Source organism: Salvelinus namaycush, unplaced genomic scaffold (genome assembly GCF_016432855.1).
Source record: "Salvelinus namaycush isolate Seneca unplaced genomic scaffold, SaNama_1.0 Scaffold329, whole genome shotgun sequence".
NCBI classification, from domain to species: Eukaryota; Metazoa; Chordata; class Actinopteri; order Salmoniformes; family Salmonidae; genus Salvelinus; species Salvelinus namaycush.
This window is the reverse complement of record NW_024060219.1, coordinates 17,106-37,684: the sequence shown is the minus strand read 5'-3', so window position 1 is coordinate 37,684 and position 20,579 is coordinate 17,106. Positions and strand designations below refer to the sequence as shown.

The window sequence follows — 20,579 nt, the reverse complement described above, 5'->3', positions numbered from 1 at the left end:
ATTAAACAAAGCCTGTGTGTCCATGTATGCTGATGATTCAACCATATACGTGTCAGCAACCACACAGCTAATGAAGTCACTGAAACCCTTAACAAGGAGTTGCAGTCTGTTTTGGAATGGTTGGCCAGTAATAAACTGGTCCTGAACATTTCTAAAACTAGGAGCATTATATTTGGTACAAATCATTCCCGAAGTTCTAGACCTCATCTAAATCTGGTAATGAATAGTATCACTGTTTGAAGGAGGCCATTGTGGAGAGGTTGGAGTCTGTTTGATTGAGTGTGTGGACAGGTGTCTTTTATACAGGTAACGAGTTCAAACAGGTGCAGTTAATACAGGTAATGAGTGGAGAACAGGAGGGCTTCTTAAAGAAAAACTAACAGGTCTTTGAGAGCCGGAATTCTTACTGGTTGGTAGGTTATCAAATACTTATGTCATGCAATAAAATGCAAATTAATTACTTAAAAATCATACAATGTGATTTTCTGGATTTTTGTTTTAGATTCCGTCTCTCACAGTTGAAGTGTACCTATGATAAAAAAATACAGACCTCTACATGCTTTGTAAGTAGGAAAACCTGCAAAATTGGCAGTGTATCAAATACGTGTTCTCCCCACTGTATGTTTGAGGAATTTTAATTATGAGATTTCTGTTTGAATTTGGCGCCCTGCACTTTATCTGGCTGCTGTCATATCGATCCCGGTAGCGGGATACAGCCATAAGAAGTTATGACAAGTCTACATAAGTTCAGGAGTCTAAATTTTCTTAACATGTCACATAATATGTTGAATGCACTCACTCAGTGTGCAATAATAGTGGTTAACATGATTTTTGAATGACTACCTCATCTCTGTACCCCACACATACACTTATCTGTAAGGTCCCTCAGTCAAGCAGTACATTTCAAACACAGATTCAACCACAAAGACCAGGTTTTCCAATACCTCGCTAAGAAGAATGGCACCTATTGGTAGATGGGTAAAAAAACAGCCATTGAATATCCCTTTGAGCATGGTGAAGTTATTAATTATACTTTAGATAGTGTATCAATACACCCAGTCACTACAAAGATACAAGCCTCCTTCCTAACTCAGTTGCCGGAGAGGAAGGAAACTGATCAGGGATTTCACCATGAGACCAAATGGTGACTTTAAAACAGTTACAGAGTTTAATAGCTGTGATAGGAGAAAACTGAGAATGGATCAACAACATTTTAGTTACTCCACAGTACTCATCTAAATAACAGAGTGAAAAGAAGGAAGCCGAACAGAATAGTACAGAATAAAAAAAATATAAATAATAATGCATCCTTTAATGCATTAACTTTTTCCCCTGGATACAAAGGGTTTGTTTGGTGCAAATCCAATACAACACAGTGATGAGTACCACTCTCCATATGATCAAGTGTAGTGGTGGCTGCATCATGTTATGGGTATGCTTGTCATCGTTCAGGACTGGGGAGTTTTTCAGGATAAAATAAAAGGAATAGAGCTAAGCACAGGCAAAATCCTATAGAAAGACCTACTGCTTTCCACCAGACACTGGGAGATGAATTCACCTTTCAGCAGGACAATAACCTAAAACACAAGGAATTGTTTACCCAGAACACAGTGAATGTTCCTGAGTGGCCGAGTTACAGTTTGGACTTAAATCTACTTTAAAATATATGGCAAGACCTGAAGAGGGTTCTCCAGCAATGATCAACCAATTTGACAGAGCTTGAAGAGTTTTGTAAAGAATAATGGGCAAATGTTGTACAATCCAGTTGTGGAAAGCTCTTAGAGACTTACCGAGAAAGACTCACAGCTGTAATCGCTGCCAAAGGCGCTTCTACAAAGTATTGACTCAGGGGTGTGAATACTTATGTCCGTATGATATTTCTGTATTTAATTTTCAATAAATTTGCAAACATTTCTAAAAACATGTTTTCACTTTGTCATTATGGGGTACTGTGTGTAGATGGCTTAGAAAAAAAAAGCTATTTAATACATTTTGAATGAAGGTTGTAACAATAAAATGTGGAATAAAGTCAAGGGGTATGAATACTTTCTGAAGGAACTGTGTATATTATGAACAAAAATATAAATGCAACATGCAAGGCACTGTATATATTTTGTGTTTAATGTTGATATTTATATTGTTTTATACAGGGAAAAGAGACCTAGGTCTCAATATGTGTTCGCTGTTAAAATAAAGGTTACATAAATAAAAGAATGGGGATCCTAATTAAAGGTTACATAAATAAAATAATGGGGATACTAATTAAAGGTTACATAAATAAAATAATGGGGATCCTAATTAAAGGTTGCATAAATAATAGAATGGGGATACTAATTAAAGGTTACATAAATAAAATAATGGGGATCCTAATTAAAGGTTACATAAATAAAATAATGGGGATCCTAGTTAAAGGTTAAATAAATAAAAGAATGGGGATCCTAATTAAAGTTCAAATAAAGAAAATAATTGGGATCCTAATTAAAGGGTGCATAAATCTAAGAATGGGGATCCACATTAAAAACCAAATACACCTTTCATGCAATGAGCATCACACGTAATGAGTCCACATTTTTCACAGAATCTGGACAAAAACAATGTTGAATAAAACAAAATTAAAAAGTGGAATGTCAGTTGACTGTTTTGCTGCTGGTAATATTTGTATAAAACATGGTGATGTATCAGTAAGGCTACTGTGTATGTGACCACAAAAATGTGATTTTCCTATGTTTTATATATTTCCAAACTATGGAATTATACTGTGGAATTGTGAGAATGATGATAACGCCATTTTTCTTTGAGAAGACCGCCTGAAATGTCATCCTGTTTTGGCCATGCCTGATGACATCACACCCAATCAGATTCCTCACAGACAGTTCAAAAATTCTGGTTTGAAGAAATTGCTCTTTGCACACTAGTTTTGTATATTTTTGACCCCTTTAATAATATAATATATATATATGTTACCCCCCTTTTTCTCCCCAATACCGATCTTGTCTAATCGCCGCAACTCCCCAACGGGCTCGGGTGGCGAAGGTCAAGTCATGCGTCCTCCGAAACATGACCCGCCAAACCGCACTTCTTAACACCCACCCGCTTAACCCGGAACTCAGCCGCACCAATGTGTTAGAGGAAAACACGGTTCACCTGACGACCGAGGTCAGCCTGCCAGCGCCCGGTCCGTCACAAGGTGTCACTAGGGCGCGATGAGCCAAGTAAAGCCTCCCCCCCAGGCCAAACCCTCCCCTAACCCGGACGATGCTGGGCCAATTGTGTGCCACACTATGGGACTCCCGGTCACGACCGGGTTGTGATACAGCCCCGGGATCGAACCCGGGGTCTGTAGTGATGCCTCTAGCACTGTGAAGCAGTGCCTTAGACCGCCGCGTCACTCGGGGAGACCCTGACCATTTCAGTAAGGTACTTAATTATTACCCAGAAATGATTTGATATTGAGATAAGAAGGGCTGCATTGGACCTTTAAACATCCCTAGTTGTGCTGACTGAAATTGACATACTGAGGCACGTTTTCTTAGGACACAGCAAAAAATATGACCACCCTTCCCACCTCAGGGCCTAAACGACAGGGAAATGATCATCCAGTGCACCAGTTTTTACATAACACAAACTGAAATCTAATGTGCACCACCTTAGTGCCCGCCTTAGAACCAACCGAAAGTAAAGCCCAGGATGAGTTGACCGCTGACCTGCCGTGATGTCTAATGAACACACTAACACCGTATGGAGGGAGATGGACCAGGATGAGTTGACCTCTGACCTGCTGTGATGTCTAATGAACACACTAACACCGTATGGAGGGAGATGGACCAGGATGAGTTGACCTCTGACCTGCTGTGATGTCTAATGAACACACTAACACCGTATGGAGGGAGATGGACCAGGATGAGTTGACCTCTGACCTGCCGTGATGTTTAATAAACACACTAACGCTGTATGGAGGGAGATGGACCAGGACGAGTTGACCTCTGACCTGCTGTGATGTCTAATGAACACACTAACACCGTATGGAGGGAGATGGACCAGGATGAGTTGACCTCTGACCTGCTGTGATGTCTAATGAACACACTAACACCGTATGGAGGGAGATGGACCAGGATGAGTTGACCTCTGACCTGCCGTGATGTTTAATAAACACACTAACGCTGTATGGAGGGAGATGGACCAGGACGAGTTGACCTCTGACCTGCTGTGATGTCTAATGAACACACTAACACCGTATGGAGGGAGATGAACCAGGACGAGTTGACCTCTGACCTGCCATACTCTATACTTATATGTTCTTTACTCTGTGGTTAGTTTGTGTTTAAAAGAAAAAAGTTGTGGAAAACCACTGGGTTGTACACCCGTCAATCTTGATTAGTGTCATTTAACCAGATTAAAAGCCTAACTAAAGCAGTGTGTCTCCATGGAGGGGTTAGGATGAAGGAATACAGCAGGAATCATCAACTAGATTCAACCACGGGCGGATGATCAGGGGGCCGGGAACAAAATCAAACAATACGGTCCCAGGGGGTGGGATATATGGCCAATATACCATGGCTAAGGCCTGTTCCTAAGCACGACGGGGCGCGGAGTGCCTGGATACAGCCCTTAGCCGTGGTATATTGGCCATATACCACACACCCCCGAGGTGCCTTATTGCTATTTTAAACTGGTTACCAACGTAATTAGAGCAGTAAAAATACATGTTTTGTCACGTCAGCCAATCAGCATTCAGGGCTCGAAACACCCAGTTTATAGTTACAAATAATTTGTAGACTGCATATTGACTGCAAGAAGTCCAAACAGATAATATTTGACTAAAACATAATCATTTCAAACCTTGCTTACATTTGTATACAATCACAAGTCTCTCTATTATGCGTGGGAAATACTTTGGAACAGATTTGCTTAAATTAAAATCACTTCGAGCTCATTTCCTGTTGTTTTTACAGTCTTTTTTGTCCAATAATAAAAAATTATATAACATATATATATATATATATATATATGTATATATATTTTTACATTGGGGCTCAGAAAACTTGGGGGGGACAAATAAAACCATGCCGGGCCGCCTACTGGGAAACCTTGTAGAGCCATCAGATCACTCCACTGGGACGAAAACACATAGACATCTAGTCAAACGACGGGGAGAGAAGGAGACAGGGAGAGAGGAGAGGAGGAGAGATGGAGAGACGGGGGGGAAAGGAGGAGAGAAGGAGACAGGGAGAGAGGAGAGGAGGAGAGATGGAGAGACGGGGGAGAGGAGGAGAGAAGGAGACAGGGAGAGAAGGAGACAGGGAGAGAGATGGAGAGACGGGGGGGAGAGGAGGAGAGAAGGAGAGATGGAGAGAGGAGAGGAGGAGAGACAGGGGGAGAGGAGGAAAGAAGGAGAGATGGAGAGAGGAGAGGAGGAGAGACAGGGGGAGAGGAGGAGAGAAGGAGAGATGGAGAGAGGAGAGGAGGAGAGACAGGGGGAGAGGAGGAAAGAAGGAGAGATGGAGAGAGGAGAGGAGGAGAGACAGGGAGAGAGGAGGAGAAGAGGGGGGAGAGGAGGACGCTGCGGGAGAGGGTGAGAGAAAGAAATACGGAGAGAAGGACAGGAGGGGAGATGGGGACAGGAGGAGAGAAGGAGACAGGGGGAGAGAGTAGGAAAGAAGGAGATAAGGAGGAGAGGAGACAGGGGAGAGGAGGGGAGAAGGGGGAGAGGAGGATAAGGAGAGGAGGAGAGAAGGAGACCGGGAAAGAGGAGGAGACGAAGAGAGGGGGGGAGGAGGAGACAGGGAGAGAGGAGGAGAGAAGGAGAGAGGGGGAGACGAGGAGACAGGGAGAGCGGAGGGAAAAAGGAGAAAGGGGGAGAAGAGGAGAGAAGGAAGAGAAGAGGAGAGAAGGAAGAGAGGAGGAGAGGAGTAGATAGGGAGGGAGGAGAAGGAGACCAGGAGAGAGGAGGAGACAGGGAGATAGGAGGAGAGGAGTGTCTGGCTGGACAGTGGAAAATCAATCTTTCATTTTGTTTCCAGCAATATGCTGTGTGGTGATTGGGGTCAGGGTGGAAGAAGACCTAGTGCTCTGTCTTGTACTTTACAACTGATCTCACACACACACACACACACACACACACACACACACACACACACACACACACACACACACACACACACACACACACACACACACACACACACACACACACACACTACCATGTGACTAATGACAACACCATTCAAAAACCATCTGGGAAGTTGGGAAGTTGAAAAATCACCTGGGTAACCCACAGCCTCCCACTGTTCTTGTAGAGATTGTGTGTGTGTGTTTTTACTGCCGTAGTGAGTAAGAGACCAGTAGTAGCATCATGTATTAGTTTGAGATTGATGGACAGATGTTGGACGGCAGTTCAATCACTGTATTAAGTAATTTAGTGGGTCATATGGTGACTGTATTTAATCTCATTGGGAAAGTTTTCAGACCCCTTGACTTATTGTGGCAGGGCTTGCAAACTATTACAGACTACAAAGGGAAGCACAGCCGCGAGCTGCCCAGTGACGCGAGCCTACCAGACGAGCTAAATCACTTCTAAGCTCGCTTCGAGGCAAGCAACACTGAGGCATGCATGAGAGCACCAGCTGTTCCGGATGACTGTGTGATTACGCTCTCCGCAGCCAACGTGAGTAAGACCTTTAAACAGGTCAACATACAGAAGGCTGCGGGGCCAGAGGGATTACCAGGACGTGTGCTCCGGGCATCTGCTGACCAATTGGCAGGTGTCTTCACTGACATATTCAACATGTCCCTGACTGAGTCTGTAATAGCAACATGTTTCAAGCAGACCACCATAGTCCCTGTGCCCAAGAACACAAAGGCAACCTGCCTAGATGACTACAGACCCGTAGCACTCACGTCCGTAGCCATGAAGTGCTTTGAAACGCTGGTAATGGCTCACATCAACAACATTATCCCAGAAACCCTAGACCCACTCCAATTTGCCTACCGCACAAACAGATCCACAGATGATGCAATCTCTGGACAAAAGGAACACCTTCGTGAGAATGCTATTCATTGTATGCTGTATACAGATGTTACTTGGTGTTGGAAAGAAACGAACGGTGAGTTCGTGAAAAATAATATAAATAACAAATAATAAATGCATTAGTAGATACCACACACCATCTTGTTGTTTGAAGAGATACCACACCATCTTGTTGTTGAAGAGATACACCACACCATCTTGTTGTTTGAAGAGATACACCACACCATCTTGTTGTTGAAGAGATACCACACCATCTTGTTGTTGAAGAGATACCACACCATCTTGTTGTTTGAAGAGATACCACACCATCTTGTTGTTTGAAGAGATACACCACACCATCTTGTTGTTGAAGAGATACCACACCATCTTGTTGTTGAAGAGATACCACACCATCTTGTTGTTTGAAGAGATACCACACCATCTTGTTGTTTGAAGAGATACCACACCATCTTGTTGTTTGAAGAGATACCACACCATCTTGTTGTTGAAGAGATACCACAACATCTTGTTGTTTGAAGAGATACCACAACATCTTGTTGTTGAAGAGATACCACACCATCTTGTTGTTGAAGAGATACCACACCATCTTGTTGTTTGAAGAGATACCACAACATCTTGTTGTTTGAAGAGATACCACACCATCTTGTTGTTTGAAGAGATACCACACCATCTTGTTGTTTGAAGAGATACCACACCATCTTGTTGTTTGAAGAGATACCACACCATCTTGTTGTTGAAGAGATACCACAACATCTTGTTGTTTGAAGAGATACCACACCATCTTGTTGTTGAAGAGATACCACACCATCTTGTTGTTGAAGAGATACCACACCATCTTGTTGTTGAAGAGATACCACAACATCTTGTTGTTTGAAGAGATACCACAACATCTTGTTGTTTGAAGAGATACCACACCATCTTGTTGTTGAAGAGATACCACACCATCTTGTTGTTGAAGAGATACCACAACATCTTGTTGTTTGAAGAGATACCACAACATCTTGTTGTTTGAAGAGATACCACACCATCTTGTTGTTGAAGAGATACCACAACATCTTGTTGTTTGAAGAGATACCACACCATCTTGTTGTTTGAAGAGATACCACAACATCTTGTTGTTGAAGAGATACCACAACATCTTGTTGTTTGAAGAGATACCACACCATCTTGTTGTTTGAAGAGATACCACACCATCTTGTTGTTTGAAGAGATACCACAACATCTTGTTGTTGAAGAGATACCACACCATCTTGTTGTTTGAAGAGATACCACACCATCTTGTTGTTTGAAGAGATACCACACCATCTTGTTGTTTGAAGAGATACCACAACATCTTGTTGTTGAAGAGATACCACACCATCTTGTTGTTTGAAGAGATACCACAACATCTTGTTGTTTGAAGAGATACCACACCATCTTGTTGTTTGAAGAGATACCACACCATCTTGTTGTTTGAAGAGATACCACAACATCTTGTTGTTGAAGAGATACCACACCATCTTGTTGTTTGAAGAGATACCACAACATCTTGTTGTTTGAAGAGATACCACACCATCTTGTTGTTTGAAGAGATACCACAACATCTTGTTGTTTGAAGAGATACCACACCATCTTGTTGTTGAAGAGATACACCACACCATCTTGTTGTTGAAGAGATACCACACCATCTTGTTGTTTGAAGAGATACCACACCATCTTGTTGTTGAAGAGATACCACAACATCTTGTTGTTTGAAGAGATACCACACCATCTTGTTGTTGAAGAGATACCACACCATCTTGTTGTTGAAGAGATACCACAACATCTTGTTGTTGAAGAGATACCACAACATCTTGTTGTTGAAGAGATACCACACCATCTTGTTGTTGAAGAGATACCACAACATCTTGTTGTTTGAAGAGATACCACACCATCTTGTTGTTGAAGAGATACCACACCATCTTGTTGTTGAAGAGATACCACACCATCTTCCAGTGAGAGTCACTAACAAAATCAATGGAAGCGCCCCGGTTTGAGAAATAATTCTGTCCACCCTTGAAAAATGTGTAGATTTGCAGACAATTAACAATTCAAATTAAGTTCAGATGTTTTTTGTGGAATACTACTTTTGACCAGGGCCTGTAGGGTCGAGACATTATTTCGATTGTTGTTCTGTTACTACAATAACCTTCATCTTCTCCTCCTCTCCTCCCCCGTCCAACAACACCAAACTCAATCTATTCTGCTTTTCTCTGCCTGAATAAAAAAAGTGCCTTCAATTCAACCTTACCTCAGACAATATAGGAAGCGTTATCTGGAGCCCAGAGGTAGGAGTGACTCTCTATTCAGACCTCAAGGCAACAATGGGATTAATTAGAAGAAGAAAAAAAAACCTGTCAAACTCCCCAAACTATTCCCTCGTCTATTCTCATCGGAATAGACGGATCTGATGAGTAGACAAGGCCCTGAGTTCCAAATGGCACTCTATTTCCTGTTTAGTGCACTACTTTTAACCAGAGCCCTATGGGCCCTGGAGTAGTGAACTATATAGGTAATAGGGACCCATTTGGGATGCACACGATATACCTGGATTAGTAAGTAGAATGCCATTGACGACAGGAGGGCAGAGGAGGACCTTTGTTTGTCCTCTAACACTATCTATTTTCTTAGCCATGTTTTATATACTCTAAATTGTACGCAGAAAGCCCTTTCCTTTTACATTGAAAATAAAGAATGGTTGGCACTGTTCTTGTTCCCATCTTGCTGAGCGTGTGTATATTCTGAAATGATTGGCTCTCTCTACTTTGTGTCGACTGCTCTCTAAATGGACCTACACGGCATCCCTACCTTGGTCCAGACACCGGCTCCTTAGCCCTGGTTCTGCTCTCTAGCCCAAGGTTCTGCTCCGTAGCCCTGGTTCTGCTCCCTAGCCAAAGGTTCTGCTCCATAGCCCTGGTTCTGCTCCCTATCCCTGGTTCTGCTCCGTATCCCTGGTTCTGCTCCGTAGCCCTGGTTCTGCTCCGTATCCCTGGTTCTGCTCCGTAGCCCTGGTTCTGCTCCGTATCCCTGGTTATGTTCCGTAGCCCTGGTTCTGCTCCGTAGCCCTGGTTCTGCTCCGTAGCCCTGGTTCTGCTCCCTAGCCCAAGGTTCTGCTCCATATCCCTGGTCCTGCCAGCCTCACGTCTCCATCTCTGGCCCTGCTCCATAGCCCTGGTTCGGCCAGCCTCAAGTCTCCATCTCTGGCCCTGCTCCATAGCCCTGGTTCTGCCAGCCTCAAGTCTCCATCTCTGGCCCTGCTTCATATCCCTGGTCCTGCCAGCCTCAAGTCTCCATCTCTGGCCCTGCTTCATATCCCTGGTCCTGACAGCCTCACGTCTCCATCTCTGGCCCTGCTCCATAGCCCTGGTTCTGCCAGCCTCACGTCTCTATCTCTGGCCCTGCTCCATAGCCCTGGTTCTGCCAGCCTCAAGTCTCCATCTCTGGTCCTGCTCCGTAGCCCTGCTCCTGCCAGCCTCACGTCTCCATCTCTGGCCCTGCTCCATATCCCTGGTTCTGCCAGCCTCAAGTCTCCATCTCTGGCCCTGCTTCATATCCCTGGTTCTGCCAGCCTCAAGTCTCCATCTCTAACTCCTCCCCATCTGCACTAGCCCACTACGCCACATTGGAATATAGTCTTATCTGGTTGGCTTTAAATGTAACATTCTGTTGCTCTGTGTTTGCTACTAGCCACATGGGATCTTGGTACATGGTAAACACGTTGTGATCCCTCATGGTAAACACGGTGTGGTCCCTCATGGTCAACACGGTGTGGTCCCTCATGGTAAACACGGTGTGGTCCCTCATGGTAAACACGGTGTGGTCCCTCATGGTAAACACGGTGTGGTCCCTCATGGTAAACATGGTGTGGTCCCTCATGGTAAACACGGTGTGGTCCCTCATGGTAAACATGGTGTGGTCCCTCATGGTAAACATGTCGTGGTCCCTCATGGTAAACACGGTGTGGTCCCTCATGGTAAACACGGTGTGGTCCCTCATGGTAAACACGGTGTGGTCCCTCATGGTAAACACGGAGTGGTCCCTCATGGTAAACACGTTGTGGTCCCTCATGGTAAACACGGTGTGGTCCCTCATGGTAAACATGGTGTGGTCCCTCATGGTAAACATGGTGTGGTCCCTCATGGTAAACACGTTGTGGTCCCTCATGGTAAACACGGTGTGGTCCCTCATGGTAAACACGGAGTGGTCCCTCATGGTAAACACGGTGTGGTCCCTCATGGTAAACACGGTGTGGTCCCTCATGGTAAACACGGTGTGGTCCCTCATGGTAAACACGGTGTGGTCCCTCATGGTAAACACAGTGTGGTCCCTCATGGTAAACACGTTGTGGTCCCTCATGGTCAACACGGTGTGGTCCCTCATGGTCAACACGGTGTGGTCCCTCATGGTCAACACGGTGTGGTCCCTCATGGTCAACACGGTGTGGTCCCTCATGGTAAACACGGTGTGGTCCCTCATGGTAAACACGGTGTGCTCCCTCATGGTAAACACGGTGTGCTCCCTCATGGTAAACACGGTGTGCTCCCTCATGGTCAACACGGTGTGGTCCCTCATGGTAAACACGGTGTGGTCCCTCATGGTAAACACGGTGTGGTCCCTCATGGTCAACACGGTGTGGTCCCTCATGGTAAACACGGTGTGGTCCCTCATGGTAAACACGGTGTGGTCCCTCATGGTAAACACGGTGTGGTCCCTCATGGTAAACACGGTGTGGTCCCTCATGGTAAACACGGTGTGGTCCCTCATGGTAAACACGGTGTGGTCCCTCATGGTAAACACGGTGTGGTCCCTCATGGTAAACACGGTGTGGTCCCTCATGGTAAACACGGTGTGGTCCCTCATGGTAAACACGGTGTGGTCCCTCATGGTCAACACGGTGTGGTCCCTCATGGTAAACACTTCATCCCTCGACTATAATTTTAGTTCCTCCGGGAACCTCTGAGTCAGAGGGACCAGATAAACTGACGAACATCAGTGGTCCTCAGTGGTCAACGACAAACTTCAGAGTTTCTCACTGGAAGTCGTCCTCCGAGGAGGATATGCTTCTGCTGTACAAATCAAATGCACTTCGGAAAAGCACTAACATGCTGCTGCGGTATCCAGAAGGCTATCTGAAATGAATTGAATGTTGGCCATAGATTCTATAAACTGGAATGTGCTAACACCAACATACACTGAGAGGAATGTTAAACTAGTAAAGGGATAACTTCTGAGGGGAATGTTTAACTAGTATGGAGATAACTTCTGAGGGGAATGTTTAACTGGTATAGAGAACTTCTGAGGGGAATGTTTAACTAGTATAGAGATAACTTCTGAGGGGAATGTTTAACTAGTATAGAGATAACTTCTGAGGGGAATGTTTAACTAGTTTAGGGATAACTTCTGAGAGGAATGTTTAACTAGTATAGAGATAACTTCTGAGGGGAATGTTTAACTAGTATAGAGATACCTTCTGAGAGGAATGTTTAACTAGTATAGAGATAACTTCTGAGGGGAATGTTTAACTAGTATAGAGATAACTTCTGAGGGGAATGTTTAACTAGTATAGAGATAACTTCTGAGAGGAATGTTTAACTAGTATAGAGATAACTTCTGAGGGGAATGTTTAACTAGTATAGAGATAACTTCTGAGGGGAATGTTTAACTAGTATAGAGATAACTTCGAGGGGAATGTTTAACTAGTATAGAGAACTTCTCAGGGGAATGTTTAACTAGTATAGAGATAACTTCTGAGGGGAATGTTTAACTGGTATAGAGATAACTTCTCAGGGGAATGTTTAACTAGTTTAGAGATAACTTCTGAGGGGAATGTTTAACTAGTAAAGGGATAACTTCTGAGGGGAATGTTTAACTAGTCTAGCGATAACTTCTGAGGGGAATGTTTAACTAGTATAGAGATAACTTCTGAGGGGAATGTTTAACTAGTATAGAGATAACTTCTGAGGGGAATGTTTAACTGGTATAGAGATAACTTCTGAGGGGAATGTTTAACTAGTATAGAGATAACTTCTGAGGGGAATGTTTAACTAGTATAGAGATAACTTCTGAGGGGAATGTTTAACTGGTATAGAGATAACTTCTGAGGGGAATGTTTAACTGGTATAGAGATAACTTCTGAGGGGAATGTTTAACTGGTTTAGAGATAACTTCTGAGGGGAATGTTTAACTAGTATAGAGATAACTTCTCAGGGGAATGTTTAACTGGTATAGAGATAACTTCTCAGGGGAATGTTTAACTAGTATAGAGATAACTTCTGAGAGGAATGTTTAACTGGTTCTCAGCCTCGAGTGGTTGAAAATGACTTTATGCTGCGAGACACTGTCGTATTCTGTTTCTGTAATGCACCACCCCCTGCTATGATGGGACCACAGAAACAGTATTACTACAACAGACATTCCCATTCAAGTCAATTTTCCATGATGGATGGACCGGCGGGCAGTATTTCAGTCCTGTTGCTGTAATGCTTTACCCCCTGCTATGAGTGGAAAGCCACCTGATGGTAGGGCTAGTAGAAAGGTGCACTTATCCTGCATGGATGGTTTTGGCGTGGTAAACAACTTCACACTGGTACAGATGTAACGGCTAGATTTGGGTCCGTTGGTTATATTGTACAGGACTAAACTAAATCAGTGTATTCACACATTTATTTTATTTCACCTTTATTTAACCAGGTAGGCTAGTTGAGAACAAGTTCTAATTTACAACTGCGACCTGGCCAAGATAAAGCAAAGCAGTTTGACACATACAACAACACAGAGTTACACATGGAGTTAAACAAACATACAGTCAATAATACAGTAGAAAAAATAAGTATATACAATGTGAGCAAATGAGGTAGGATAAGGTAGGTAAGGCAATAAATAGGCCATAGTGGCGAAGTATTTACAATATACCAATTAAACACTGGAGTGAATAGATGTGCAGAAGATGTATGTGCAAGTAGAGATACTTGGGTGCAAAGGAGCAAGATAAATAAATAAATAAATATAGTATTGGGATTAGGTAGTTGGATGGGCTATTTACAGATGGGCTATGTACAGGTGCAGTGATCTGTGAGCTGCTCTGACAGCTGGTGCTTAAAGCTAGTGAGGGAGATATGAGTCTCCAGGTTCAGTGATTTTTGTAATTCGTTCCAGTCATTGGCAGCAGAGAACTGTAAGGAAAGGTGACCAAAGGAGGAATTGGCTTTGGGGGTGACCAGAGAGATATACCTGCAGGAGTGCGTGCTACAGGTGGGTGCTGCTATGTTGACCAGTGAGCTGAGATAAGGCGGGGCTTTACCTAGCAGAGACTTGTAGATAACCTGTAGCCAGTGTGTTTGGCGACGAATATGAAGCGAGGGCCAACCAACGAGAACGTACAGGTCGCAGTGGTGGGTAGTGTATAGGGCTTTGGTGACAAAACGGATGGCACTGTGATAGACTGCATCCAATTTGTTGAGTAGAGTGTTGGAGGCTATTTTGTAGATGACATCGCCGAAGTCAAGGATCGGTAGGATAGTCAGTTTTACGAGCGTATGTTTGGCAGCATGAGTGAAGGATGCTTTGTTGCAAAATAGGAAGCCGATTCTAGATTTAATTTTTGATTGGAGATGCTTCATGTGAGTCGAGAAGGAGAGTTTACAGTCTAGCCAGACACCTAGGTATTTGTAGTTATCCACGTATTCTAAGTCAGAGCCGTCCAGAGTAGTGATGCTAGTCGGGCGGGAGGGTGCGGGCAGCAATCGGTTGAAGAGCATGCATTTAGTTTTATTTGCATTTAAGAGCAGTTGGAGGCCACGGAAGGAGAGTTGTATGGCATTGAAGCTCGTCTGGAGGTTACTTAACACAGTGTCCAAAGAAGGGCCAGAAGTATACAGAATGGTGTCGTCTGCGTAGAGGTGGATCAGAGAATCCCCAGCAGCAAGAGTGACATCATTGATGTATACAGAGAAGAGAGTCGGCCCGAGAATTGAACTCTGTGGCACCCCCATAGAGACTGCCAGAGGTCCGGACAACAGGCCCTCCGATTTGACACACTGAGCTCTATCAGAGAAGTAGTTGGTGGACCAGGCGAGGCAATCATTTGAGAAACCAAGGATGTTGAGTCTGCCAATAAGAACCGTCCAGAGTAGTGATGCTGGACGGGCGGGCAGGTGCGGGCAGCGATCGGTTGAAGAGCATGCATTTAGTTATACTTGCATTTAAGAGCAGTTGGAGGCCACGGAAGGAGAGTTGTATGGCATTGAAGCTCGTCTGGAAGTTAGTTAACACAGTGTCCAAAGAAGGGCCAGACGTATACAGAACGTATACATGACAGGTACAGATGTACCAGCTAGACCTGGGCCCGTTGACTAAATGTGGGTAAATGACTAAATGTAGGTAAATGACTAAATGTAAATGACTAAATGCCCTTTGAGTCTACTAGTAATGCAAAAAAAGAGCTTTATAAATTACATGTGATAGATGAATCTGGCGTGGTTAACAATGTAACGACTTACCTGGGCCCATTGGGTTCTACTGGACTAAACTAAATCAAAGTATTCACATATAACAGGTTCAAATGTAACAGCAGTGGATGGGAATTGAGCTACATTTAGAAGTCGTTAGGTTGATCTCAGGTCAGCACTAAAATGAGCAGCGTGTTGCCTGTAAAGACCGGTGACGTACAGTAAGACGGTCGTGATTTCATGAATGTCCCTATACAGAGAGACCAAGGACAAAGAGGTCTACACACAATGTCTTCCAGTTTCAAAATGAGTGTACAACCACTAGAGGTACACAGTGAGAGAGAAAAAAAGCAATCAGAAAATCCTTGGGAATATCTTTTGAAGTCCACAAAGAAAATATATTAAAAACATGGATTCTGGGGAGGAAGAACAGTCCCTTCAGTTTCATTCAAATTGGTTTCATCCTTGTATTATTCATTCCCCATTTCTCAAAAGATTGAAATAACATGTCTTTTTGTCACTAGAAACATTACTCAATGTATAATGAAGTGCCCAAGTAGCAATGATTATGAATAATAACAAAGGACGAATAGACGCAGTGCCATAAAGTACAGACAGGGAGGGTGGAGGGAGTGAGGGGTGGAGGGAGGGAGGGAGGGTGGAGGGAGAGAGGGACGGACGGAAGGGTGGAGGGAGGGAGGGAGGGAGGGTGGAGGGAAGGGAAGGAAGGGTGGAGGGAGGGAAGGGAGGGTAGAGGGAGGGGCGGAGGGAAGGGTGGAGGGAAGGGAAGGAAGGGAAGGAAGGGTGGAGGGAAGGGAAGGAAGGGTGGAGGGAAGGGAAGGAAGGGTGGAGGGAGGGGTGGAGGCCTTACTACCAGAACGCACGTTTGCGTCCCAAATGTAACCCTATTCTCTATATAGTGCACTACTTTTGACCAGAGTCCTATGGCACCCTATTCCCTGTGTAGTGCACTACTTTTAACCAGAGCCCATTGAATAGTCCATCCATTATTTCAGACAGTGTTTAGCTGTGGATGGACTGCATTGTTTGAATGGAATGCTGTTCTATATATTACCTTGAAAATAATGACCTCCGCAAAGGGGCTCGGCTCCGCCTCGTCCCGCTGCGTCCTCCATTTTTTCCAAGGTAATGTACAGAACGTCGACGTTTATCCTTTACATATGCCAGCATTCCACTCAAACAATGCAGTCCCATCCGCAGCCAGACACTGGCTGAAATCAGTTGATGATTGGACTTAGACAAGTCAGTCCCATCCGCAGCCAGACACTGGCTGAAATCAGTTGATGATTGGACTTAGACAAGTCAGTCCCATCCGCAGCCAGACACTGGCTGAAATCAGTTGATGATTGGACTTAGACAAGTCAGTCCCATCCGCAGCCAGACACTGGCTGAAATCAGTTGATGATTGGACTTAGACAAGTCAGTCCCATCCGCAGCCAGACACTGGCTGAAATCAGTTGATGATTGGACTTAGACAAGTCAGTCCCATCCGCAGCCAGACACTGGCTGAAATCAGTTGATGATTGGACTTAGACAAGTCAGTCCCATCCGCAGCCAGACACTGGCTGAAATCAGTTGATGATTGGACTTAGACAAGTCAGTCCCATCCGCAGCCAGACACTGGCTGAAATCAGTTGATGATTGGACTTAGACAAGTCAGTCCCATCCGCAGCCAGACACTGGCTGAAATCAGTTGATGATTGGACTTAGACAAGTCAGTCCCATCCGCAGCCAGACACTGGCTGAAATCAGTTGATGATTGGACTTAGACAAGTCAGTCCCATCCGCAGCCAGACACTGGCTGAAATCAGTTGATGATTGGACTTAGACAAGTCAGTCCCATCCGCAGCCAGACACTGGCTGAAATCAGTTGATGATTGGACTTAGACAAGTCAGTCCCATCCGCAGCCAGACACTGGCTGAAATCAGTTGATGATTGGACTTAGACAAGTCAGTCCCATCCGCAGCCAGACACTGGCTGAAATCAGTTGATGATTGGACTTAGACAAGTCAGTCCCATCCGCAGCCAGACACTGGCTGAAATCAGTTGATGATTGGACTTAGACAAGTCAGTCCCATCCGCAGCCAGACACTGGCTGAAATCAGTTGATGATTGGACTTAGACAAGTCAGTCCCATCCGCAGCCAGACACTGGCTGAAATCAGTTGATGATTGGACTTAGACAAGTCAGTCCCATCCGCAGCCAGACACTGGCTGAAATCAGTTGATGATTGGACTTAGACAAGTCGTAAATGCGACAAGTACTGGTATTGTATCATAGCACTCACAGCCTTCCAAGAAAACAAAAATGTTGACATTTATGGTCTGTTTATACATATTTTAGAGGCCATTTATACCCGAAAATTGGTAAACAAGCCGTATAAAGTGTATTCATAATCATATGACAATATTTCAGGTTGACAATAATTATATTACACACTTTCTGATATATCGCATACCTTGCTTTTATTTTCCTGCATAAGTCAAATCAGGATTATACCTCTACTGCCATTCATTCCAATTAGACTGGTTTGAAATTCTCCCTGACCAATATGGCTGCCATTGTTCACCCTATTCTGGAACTGAAGGTTTATGGAAAATATCCCCTCTAGAAAATGTAATAGGATCTCTACGGATTAGACAAACCAGTACACATGGTCCACCGGCTCTGAGTGAAGGTTCGAGCATGTGTGTGTGAGTGCGCGTTGCACGTTCTTGTGTTTAGTATACAATGTTGTTTTTAGGACTCACCAGCACACTTGGTCCTGGCCCTGAGAGGAGGCCCGGGTGCCCCAGTCCCTCCATCCAGGGGCCTGGTCAACAGCACACTGATCTCATAGTCTGTGTCTGGGGTCAGGTGACCTATCTTATGAGTGGTTTTGTCCACTGGCTGCAGGTCATACATGGTCCCTGATACCGTTCGGTACTCCACCTGGGAAAAGGGTGGAAAGATATGTACCAGGGATGCCCAATCCAGATCCAACACACTTGATTTAACTAATCCACTCATCATCAAGTGTCTGATGAGTGGAATCATAAAAATAAAAAAAAGTGCATCCCTTTGGTTCCCCAGGACCAGTATTGGGAAATACAGCTATATACACTATGGTGAATACCGCTATAAACACTATGGTGAATACCGCTATAAACACTATGGTGAATACCGCTATAAACACTATGGTGAATACCGCTATAAACACTATGGTGAATACTGATATAAACACTATGGTGAATACCGCTATAAACACTATGGTGAATACCGCTATAAACACTATGGTGAATACTGCTATAAACACTATGGTGAATACCGCTATAAACACTATGGTAAATACTGCTGTAAACACTATGGTTAATACTGATATAAGTACTATGGTGAATACTGCTATAAACACTATGGTGAATACCGCTATAAACACTATGGTGAATACTGATATAAACACTATGGTGAATACTGCTATAAACACTATGGTGAATACCGCTATAAACACTATGGTGAATACTGATATAAACACTATGGTGAATACCGCTATAAACACTATGGTGAATACCGCTATAAACACTATGGTGAATACCGCTATAAACACTATGGTGAATACCGCTATAAACACTATGGTGAATACTGCTATAAACATTATGGTGAATACAGCTATAAACACTATGGTGAATACTGATATAAACACTATGGTGAATACCGCTATAAACACTATGGTGAATACCGCTATAATCACTATGGTGAATACTGCTATAAACACTATGGTGAATACCGCTATAAACACTATGGTGAATACTGCTATAAACACTATGGTGAATACTGATATAAACACTATGGTGAATACCGCTATAAACACTATGGTGAATACTGCTATAATCACTATGGTGAATACTGCTATAAACACTATGGTGAATACCGCTATAAACACTATGGTGAATACTGCTATAAACACTATGGTGAATACTGCTGTAAACACTATGGTGAATACTGCTATAAACACTATGGTGAATACCGCTATAAACACTATGGTGAATACTGCTATAAACACTATGGTGAATACTGCTGTAAACACTATGGTGAATACTGCTATAATCACTATGGTGAATACTGCTGTAAACACTATGGTGAATACTGCTGTAAACACTATGGTGAATACTGCTGTAAACACTATGGTGAATACTGCTATAATCACTATGGTGAATACTGCTGTAAACACTATGGTGAATACTGCTATAAACACTATGGTGAATACTGCTGTAAACACTATAGTGCAATGCATCAGATTATTGTTTACTCAATATGTATGGTTCCATTCCAAATTGCACCCTATTTCCGTATATAGTGCACTTCTTTTGACCGTAGGCACATTGAATTAGTACACTATATAGAGAATGAAGGTGCATTCTGGGACGCGGCCAATCTGTCCCTATTAAAAACAAACCATTAATAAATAGAAATACCTCTCGGTCGATGATTGGGCCGTCTCCGTTGATGGAGTTAGCATTAAGTTGGATCCACAGGTAGGTGGCGCCGACCGCTGTGAGCTGGGGGGGAGCGATGGGCACCGGGGGCTCTGGGGGGGACAGAAGAAGAGGAGACAGATCTGAGTAACAATACGATAAGTGCAGAAACAACGGTAGACAATGGATGTTAAACTTTTAAGCTCTCAAGTTGAAATACAACAACCGTAATGGAAATTGTACTCAAGTCAAAGTCGGACAAAATTAATACTGGAAATTTGACCACAACACTCATGACCTAAACACATCATCAACTTAAACCACAAAACACCCCATTATACCTTAAACAGATTTACCGCTAGTATTTTATCTCAGGGGCTATTCCAATTAAATTATTCCAATTAGATTAATTTCCCAATTAAACAAACACAGTCAGAGAAATATATGATGTATTATATATATATATATATATATATATATATATATATTGTATGTACTACTGTACTGTTAGGAGATAGGAGCATAAACATTTCACTAAACCTGCGATAACAAAATGTGTACGTGACTAATAACATTTTATTTAACTCATCTAACACACCAAATATAGTCCCAGT

The 20,579-nt window shown here is 43.5% G+C and overlaps 1 protein-coding gene across 1 annotated transcript in view; it reads right to left on the bottom strand.

Moving 5' to 3' along the window:
- Positions 1–20,078, bottom strand: part of LOC120040143 (receptor-type tyrosine-protein phosphatase mu-like) — a gene marked incomplete at both ends in the record, with an annotated part of 207,391 nt that extends 187,313 nt beyond the window's left edge. Inside the window, 2 exons of the mRNA XM_038985393.1 lie at positions 18,265–18,445; positions 19,966–20,078. Of these exons, the coding sequence (XP_038841321.1) occupies positions 18,265–18,445; positions 19,966–20,078 (294 nt within the window). The remainder of the gene's footprint in view (positions 1–18,264; positions 18,446–19,965) is intronic.
- Between the last annotated feature and the right edge of the window lie 501 nt (positions 20,079–20,579).